Here is a 9,601-nt window from a genome sequence, read left to right on the forward strand (position 1 = left end):
AAGGGCTAAAACTCTTAAATTGAGTATGTTAGCTCAGGAGTGACTTTATAAAAAGTTCTCCAAAATCCTCTTTGAGTGGTCAATTTCACGAGTGCCTATTCTAGATAGCCTAGACTATTCCTATTATGCTATTGCAAGTTCAAACTACCTAAACAGACCATATCCTACAACAAAGGTACAATCTTTAAATTATGTCTGGTAAATTTGTGACCCTTTTTTGGATATTCAAGACTCATAGAGACCTATCTGAGGAATCGTATTTCGAATCCTAGTCGAGACTTTGATTAATACACCATCTAAATCTAAATGGGCTAGACTAATGATAGTATAGGCTCATTATCTCAAACACCACTATTAGACCTATAAACAATTATAGGAGAGTAACTTCCAATCGCATTGACTGGCTCCTATAGCCATGTTGATCGAACAAACCTAACTTGCCTCTTGAATTCATACAAAGGAGCCAAATCAAGTGTTGTCAAATCCATAACATAGCTAGTTACACCTAATACTATCTCACCCTAATAGACACCAAAGGTGGATCCCATCAAGGGAATAACACACAATCTACTCATTAGATTCTGTGGATTCAAAGACACCACCTAATACTATCTCACCCTAATAGACACCAAAGGTGGATCCCATCAAAGGAATAACACACAATCTACTCATTAGATTGTGTGGATTCAAAGACCACTTTTACTAATTAGGACTTTACTTTGCACTATTGTTGGTAATCAATTGCTTCCATGTTTAGGCAGTGTTGCATTTATCAAATTTAGTATTTTGAATTGTTGGATTTGATTTTCAGCCCATTGTCCTTCCATTTTTAGTATCAACTCGACTCTGATTGATTATTACTGTCAAAAGTGGGTGGGTGCAAGGATGGAAGAATGAGAATCTGTTGCAATATACTAAATAACACGAGAAAGAAGAATGAATACAAAAGAAAGAAAGAATGCTATAAGAGAAGAACTCAAAAGAGATAATACAATGATACAATGATAATGACTCATCATAGTATATGTAACAATGACCATCAGAATAGAACCTTGGATACCCAAGCAATGGTGGATTAAGCCACCACTAAGATGTATCGGAGAGAACCTGATATCGATGTTGATCATACCAACTCCTAAAACTAGATAAGAGTCATAGTAGCTTGCCATCCTATTAGCAATGTATATAAGCATACATGGCCATGGATTTCCTACCTTCAATCAAATTTCCAAAGTGTCCCTTTATGTAAGCTCGGACTAGGAGATGGTTCCACTGTCTCTCAAGAAATAACCCATTACAAATATGGATGTCAATTTTGCTATTTGTTAAAAATAGCCCATTATGAGCTAGTCGTGCTCACTATCAAGAAGCAACCCATCATGAACTTGGATGGTGATCCCAACTTCAAGATTTTGCTCTTTGTTAAAAATAGCCCATTATGAGCTAGTCGTGATCACTATCAAGAAGCAACCCATCATGAACTTGGATGGTGATCCCAACTTCAAGATTTCAAACATTCTTGTGATACATTAGAAAATATCCCTTGTCGCACTACTACTACTAATAGTACCACTACTACTATCTCGTTCATGGGTTTCTCTTTTATTGGGTATTTTCTAAAATTATGGCATTTTTTAGGTACCATAATGGCTTGTCTTGTCTCATCTCAATGATGATATTTTAAAAGGAAGTGCTTTTGACCATCACAACACTTCAAACGTTAAGTATAACTTAGTTGACCTTCACCTTACATACATTATTTTTTTGAAGCAATTGAAATAGTACTAATCTACCAAAATAAAACTCAAGAATCTTCTCTATAAAGATGGCCTTAAAACTAGGAAGGAGAGATGGTTCTAGGGATTTGGGGTGGAGATGAATGATTCCAAAATCTTAAGCTTCCACTTGGCATCGCTTGCTTGTCAAGAATCATGTGGTGGAGAAATTTGCTTGAGTTGCTACGTCGAACATACACAATACACACACGAGGAAGCTCACTCAAGAACGCAAGAAGAGAGATGGAAGCTAAAACTTTTTTTTGCTAGTTATACTTCGTATAATGTATACAAAGTATAGATGAGATACAATATAAAGAAAAAGGGCCTGCTAAGTCGAACAGTGCATAACTGAGTATACTATTAGAGTGATATCATAACTATGCCAGTTATAGATATGTGTAACAAACCAAATATAACAAGTGATAAGTTAATGACTATGTGAGAATCATAATGACCATCAATGTGCCAAGTGTAGATGTATGGACCAATCTAACTAGGCAGTTCGTTATCAATGTTCGTACGTGTTAAGCTTGTCATCTCAACATCTCTCAAGCTCAATTGCATCTTTGTAACTCTAAGTAAGCTTCAAATTTTTTGAAGCTTCTCTACACCCAAGGCCTTTGTGAAAATGTCAACTATCCGATCTTATGTGTTAGCATATACCAAGTCGATCTCTCTTATAAGTGCCTTCTCTCTCACTAAACAATAATGCATCTCAATGTGTTTTGTCCTAGCAAGGAATACTTATTTCTTAGCTAACTGTATATTGCCAATATTGGCTAGCTTAATAGAAAAAGCCAAGTTAAGACCCCCAAGTCGTAGAGCAGCAAACATTGACCAACTTGATAGAAAAGGCTACATTAAGACTCTACTAATGAGTTAAACCCTAGACTAGCAAATACTAAACAACTTGATAACATGAGTTATATGAAGATCCTGGAATGAGTCAAAAGCAATAAGCCTTAGATTGTTGAGAACAACAATCCATTTTGCAAGGGTGAGTGTTAAGGGCTTTGCAAGTATATCCTACTATTTATTGCCTACGGATACACACATAAAGGAAATAGTAGTGACTCTAAGCCCTTGCGAAGCATCCATGATTGGAGTTTACTTTTCACTAAGAAATAAAAAAACATAGGCTTTCCACATGGAGTCCACTTTTCACTGAGGAATAAAAGAACATATTATTGAGATAATTCAAGAATTTCTTCAAAGAATGTATCAATCTATGTTTCTATCTTGGTGAGTTCATGATATTTTCTACCTTTTATAGTACCTGCAATGACAATTAATCTTGATTTTCGCTCGGAATAAGAGAGATTTCGCCTGCCTATTTCAACTATTTAGCATAGGTCTAAAGAATATATTTTGACAAGGGATGGATGGCTGAAAGCATGATCTTGGCTGGCTATTTTCATAATATAGCAAAGATCTTGCAGTAAATAGCACACAATGTATTATACCTTTAATTAATAGAGAGAGACAATCTTCTTAAGTGTATGCTCATGTCAATCTTGCAACACTGGGCATGGCATTCTTAGCAGTCTAGGCTCCTTGAATTCAACATCTTCCTTGATGCTATAGTTGTTTGATAAGCCTGTTTCATCAAAAGGGGGCGAAGAGAAGGGATAGCCACATCTTTCATACATATGATGAATGGAATAACAAGTCAGGTTCGATATTGATCTTGTGAAAGTAAATGGTGGCGTCATTCAACTACTAACTGTCCCAACTTCCAGTTATGTTCTGGCTCCTTACTTTTTGTTGTCATATCAACTGATCTAACTAAATGTAATCTTACCTGCAAGTCAGTGTCTTGCAACTGGCTTTTCTTCATCTCCCACTTTTCATCTGCACCTATCTCCACTGCCTTTTACTTATGGAAGTCTTAACATATGCCTCCAAGGATCCTACCTAGTCTCCACTATGCTCAAAATAATAAAATGTAGACAATAGATGTACTCAATGTAAAAGTGAACATACTCAATGTGGATTGTCCAGTTAGGCCATACCAATCTTTAATCAAGAATGATCTTTCAGTATCTGATTTTTAAGTAGCTGTAGTCTCAATTCATTGAATGTAGCATCTAAAGCTGTCTACCACAAAACTCAATGTTGGGCTGACTCTCTGTAAGTCCACGCATGATGCGATGACTGTACTCATGCAAATCATAAAACTCATGCTCAGATATCTGTTTTGTCATCATCAGATTAAGAATGCTGGTCGTATGTGTTCTCATTGATGCCTACCATGACTAAGAATTCATGCTGACCTTTGATTGAGCTGGTTCCAGCACCTTCTCTTTGTCTTGCACTTTCTATCTGGTCAACAAATTCATACAGCCCAGCATCAGCATAAATGTTTGACATTAAGACATACGCAGCAGCCTCCTTAGGCTGCAGATGCACCACAAGGTTATACACACGCTTGCCCAGCTCCACATTCCCATGGTTCCGACATGCAGCCAGCAAGCATAACCACACAGCTATATCAGGGCCCAATGCCATTCTTGACAGCACATCTTCAATTTTATTGAAGTCCCCTGCACGTCCAAGCAAGTCAAACAGACTCACATAGTGTTTGAAGTCAGCAGGTATACCAAAATCTCTGGTTATTGATTCAAAATATTTGACGCCAATATCTACTAGGCCAGCATGACTACAAGCTAAGAGGATAGAGAGAAATGTGACCCCGTCTGGCTTGTTATCTACCAGCAGCATTAGCTCCAGATTTTGCAGACATGCCGCACAATCCCCTTCTCCTGCATAGCCAGCAATTAATGCACTCCAACAAATGACATCAGGCTGGACCAATACATCAAATACTGCTTGTGCATCTGTCATGCTTGCACAACTTCCATAAGCACGAATTAAGGCAGCTAAAATAGCAATCATATCACACCCAGCAGAGACAACATTGGCATGAACCTGCCTACAGAAATCCACACTTCCTACTTGATCACAGGCTTGCAAGATACAAAGTACAGTAATGTCAGTTGGGCAAATGGTCTCTTTTTGCATGTAGTCGTATAGTTGTAGAGCTTTGTCTCCAAGTCCATGCTCAACATATGTTGAGAGCATAGCATTCCATGACACAGTGTCACGTTTTGACAAATTGCAAAATACATCCTCAGCTTCCAGAATGCTGCCATACTTGCCATACATCCTAATAAGGGCACTACCAACAAAGACATCGGAATCAAAACCGATATGCCGAGCATCAGAATGTAATGCCTGGCCAATCCTCAAAGCTTCCACTCTACTACCTAGCGCTTTGACAACAGCAGGCCCTTCTTTCTCTGTAAGCACGTAGCATGCCTGAAGGGCCATGACATATGTCTGCTTCTCAGGCTGCACACTCTCCAATTGCATTTGCCTATACATATTCAGAGCCTGCTCCCCATTGCCTTGTTCGACATAAGCTGAGACCATTGTTGTCCATGACACAGCATCATGTTGGTAGAGCCGCCGAAACACATTTTCAGCCTCCTTGATACTTCCATATTTACCATACAATCGCAGAAGGGTACTCCCAATGTGCACATCTGCACAGTAACCCCTCCTAATGCTATCAATTTGCAGTCCTTGACCAATTTCCAGAGGCACTACCCTGGTTGTCTGTCCTTCCTCTAGACATTCTGCAAGTGAACAACATGCCTGAAGGGCCACCATAAATGTCAGCTCATCCGGGTGCAAGGATTCCTCCCGCATTTGTCTGTAAAGCTTCAGTGCCTTCTCCGGTTTGCTAAGTTCTACATAAGCTGTGAGCATTGCATTCCATGAGACAACATTCCGCTCACACATCTTCAAGAACACATTCTCTGCTTCCACAATCCTTCCACATTTTGCATACATACTTAAAAGGGTACTCCCGACAAAGACATCTGAATCCAGACCTTTTCTTTTTGCTTCAATGTGCAATGCCTCACCCTGTTTTAGATAGGGCATGCCGGTGCAAGCCCTGAAAAGGCACACAAATGTATACGCATTTGGTTCAATACAATCATCACACATGGATTGATACAATTGAAGTGCCCTGTGGCTTTCTCCACACTCTACGAACGCAGAAATAACAACAGTCCAAGAGTATACAGACCTCTGTGGCAAGCCATTAAACACTTGCAATGCTTCTTCAAGGCAACCACACTTGACAAAGGTGAACACCAAGTATTCGCCCAAAGCAGCTATACACTGCGGCCTATGCTGCTCGAGATGAGCCCGCACTTGCCTGCAATGAGTTAAGGACTTCCTCTCACAGCAAGCCTTTAAGAAAGCTCGATACACACGCTCAGCAGCCACAATTCCCTGCCTATCCATTTGCAATAAAGCATCCATGGCCAAGTTCAGCTGCCCGCTCGCACAAAGAGATTGTACTTTGCCATCAGGTGCCGACTTGGTTCCAAAGGATGGACGACAAAGACTTTCACCCTGTTGTCGAAGGCCAGCAGCGACCCGAGGGGGGTTATGATGACCGTCAAGTCGAAGGTTTTGTTTTGTGCTCTTGTGGACGACTGCTGGATAGGTAGGGTTTCTCTTAGCCAGCGGGGAGTCAAACCGCTGCAACGAATTCGAGACCAGGTCTTCACACAGCTTCTGATGTTGTTCATGTTGACGGCTGCCCCCCAGGGGCCCAGAGGCGTTACTACGGCTCTCTGGACTAATGAATGGGATCTGCCTCCGCCTGCTTGAAGTAACTCTCCAAGCGCGGCAGCGCCCCACCATGGACACTGAGATCTGGTACTCCCCATGGATGGATGGATGGAAAGATGGACGCCCTGCTCTCTTACTACTAGTTACCCCCCTCTGAACAATGGCGACGGGGCGATCCGTGTTATTACTATCTATGTGTGGCAAAGTGCATCGACAACCATGATCGTCTGTCACATTCCGGCACTAGCCTACCGGACTTCAAAGTTGAGAGAGACGGAGAGAGAGTCCCCGTCTTTCCATTCCGGAACTAACTCATTACTCAGCCCTAAAATTTGAAGGCTGTACCCTTCAAAGGGAGTTTACCTTTCTCCAGACGGCTAATAACCTACGTAGCGTTCAAAAGAAATGTTTTTAATCGAAATAGCATTCTACAATAGAAGTGTTAAAGTTTTATTAACTTTCAAAAAAAATTAAAAACAAAGATCAACCTTCACCATAAAAATGCTTAAATATTTGCACCTTTCAAAAGCAAGGCTAAATAAATTTTCACTTGTCAAAAGAAGGCTATAGGCTTAAGTGAAACCCTTCACATAAAATTTAATTAATTGTTTTGTAGTAAAAATATATAATTAAAAATTATAAATATAATTTTGAATTAAAAACTCCCTTTGAAAGGTTTGCAACCTTCAAATTTGAGGGTTGTCTCAAGTCCCTCTAGGCTCTTGTTCTCTTTTTTATTTTTTCTAAATTTTCATTTTCTTATTTAATTTCTCTAGTCCTCAAGAGACTAGACTCTCTTTATTCTAATTTTTCCCTCTTCTTTATTACCTAATAGGCTAATTAGTAATACCTATCACCCATTGCTCAAGGCCCCAACACTTGTAGATAGTAGCATGTAGCCTCGACTCTCTCTCTCTCTCTCTCTCTCTCCAAACCTGGCATTCGCGCAATGTAGCATGCCTCTTCTCTTCTTCAAAGTCCATACTTCTTCCCTCCCCGCTTGGGACCGCTTCTGGGGGGGGGGAGGGGGGGTGCCTGGACGGCTCGACCCTCTCTCCTTGTGGGCCGCTAACAGGTGCCTCAGTAGCTCAGCCCTCTCTCCCTGTGGACACTAGCGAGTGCCTTGGCGGCTCATTGTGGTCTGCACTATGCAACAAGGTGGCTACCTAGCAGGTGCCTCGGTGGCCCGACCCTCTCTCCCTATGCACTTGCACTGCCAAACATCCTAAGGCATGTGCTTTGGCTTTTGGTGGATGCCTTGGCCCTCTACCTGTGGGGCTTGCCCTGGTAGCGAGTAACATTGTGTTTGTCTCTTTGCATTATTGCAAGACTCAAGAGACATTGCATTTGCTAGCTTCCTACATTATTGCAAGGGGCCTCTAGGCTCTTCCTACTACAGGCTACTACCCCTCGTTGTGTCAACCCCTGCAACTCTCCTGATAGGCTACATAAGCTATTGGTAATAGCCTATACTATATTGCCTATAGCCTATAGGTATTTCCTACAAAATCTGAATGGTTGAATGTTCAATGGTCATGACTGTGAGTGACTCATATTATATACTAACATAGGCTCTTCCTACTACAGGCTACTACCCCTCGTTGTGTCAACCCCTGCAACTCTCCTGATAGGCTACATAAGCTATTGGTAATAGCCTATACTATATTGCCTATAGCCTATAGGTATTTCCTACAAAATCTGAATGGTTGAATGTTCAATGGTCATGACTGTGAGTGACTCATATTATATACTAACATAGGCTCAACACTCTCCTGAAATTGCTGTTGTAATGTGTAATGAAGCATTCAACCAAGAAAAGAAATCTAACTAAAACTGGAATTGACATAAAATAACAAGAGAACTATTGCACCAAGACTAACATAGGCTCAACACTCTCCTGAAATTGCTGTTGTAATGTGTAATGAAGCATTCAACCAAGAAAAGAAATCTAACTAAAACTGGAATTGACATAAAATAACAAGAGAACTATTGCACCAAGACATCTTGCCATGTATTAATTATGAGAGTTCCCAAGATACATGATAACCATGGCTAATGCTTCATCTAGCAAGAAGAAAGTGAACAACCAAACTTAATGAATGAGCCAAAAGATGTATTCTCTTAACCTCTTGCCTTCTTTATCGTAAACCCTCATCTCCAAAGTTAAGGGCACACTTACATAGGCAAGGGCTGAATTTACAAGGGCTGGAAATTACAAGGTATGGAATTAGCATGATTCCAAAGTACAAAAATATCAAGGTATTTTCCTTTATGACAAACCATCCTGTCCTAAGATGGTTTTGTCTTCAAAACCAAGGATAAGTGGACCAAATCCATGCCAAGGATTATAGTAATCATGCCTATGTAGCTCCGATATGATAGGAAAGTACTTTCCATGTAAGAGAGATCTTTATGTATACCAAACTGTGAGTAAACTGACTGTTGTCCAAATATGGCTGATTTACAAAAACTGTCATAACTTTTGATAGAGTGGTCCAAATGACACATATGAGGCATAGAAATGAAGTATACAATCCCTAGTATAAGTGGACTAAATCCATACCAAGGATGATAGTAATCATGCCCATGTAGCTCCGATATGATAGGAAAGCACTTTTCATGTAAGAGAGACCTTTATGTATACCAAACTGGGTATAGAAATGAAGTATACAATCCCTAGTATCACCTCGTAACATCAAAATCAATTTTTGATAAAGTCAAGATAGTTTTATTGCTAACGCTAATATCTCACAGCAAGTTGTCCCTGCACAGTCCCTCCATGGTCTATCATGTATCATCCTGCAATAACCAAGGAAAATCATTCGCATAAGTGGATGGTTACCAAGAAGATTCCTCTATAGGTAGGCTCTTCCACTTAATGAGGTACTCAGTAAGAGTACGATTTCTGAGCACTTTTTCTCTCTTTCCAATAATACATCTTCCATCTTCCATCATAACTATGACATCCATGCTCGACTAACCTTTGATATCATGTGAGAAACATGAATCTAGAGCATGGCTATGGTGGCTTGAAGACATAGAATAGAGTGAACACATTAAGACACATATAGTGAACTCATGAAGACATAGAGTTGAAGATAGAATGTCACACAAGTGAATTAAGTTTCAAGATTAAGACTTGAACTCATAAACAGTCTTGTGTGGTTGGACAA

General features: G+C 40.1%; 1 protein-coding gene across 1 annotated transcript; it reads right to left on the minus strand.

Annotated features, from left to right (window-relative positions):
- Positions 1-3,039: 3,039 nt before the first annotated feature.
- LOC148034133 (putative pentatricopeptide repeat-containing protein At3g01580) lies at positions 3,040-6,796 on the minus strand. The gene is made up of 2 exons (XM_087682167.1): positions 5,875-6,796; positions 3,040-5,739 (listed from the first exon to the last, which is right to left on the minus strand). The coding sequence occupies exons 1-2, from the start codon at positions 6,498-6,500 to the stop codon at positions 3,990-3,992; spliced, it is 2,376 nt and encodes a 791-aa protein (XP_087538293.1). The 5' UTR covers positions 6,501-6,796; the 3' UTR covers positions 3,040-3,989.
- Between the last annotated feature and the right edge of the window lie 2,805 nt (positions 6,797-9,601).

This window comes from Lygodium microphyllum, chromosome 7 (genome assembly GCF_053477565.2).
Source record: "Lygodium microphyllum isolate KBCC chromosome 7, Lygodium_microphyllum_v1.1.10, whole genome shotgun sequence".
Classification (NCBI taxonomy): domain Eukaryota; kingdom Viridiplantae; phylum Streptophyta; class Polypodiopsida; order Schizaeales; family Lygodiaceae; genus Lygodium; species Lygodium microphyllum.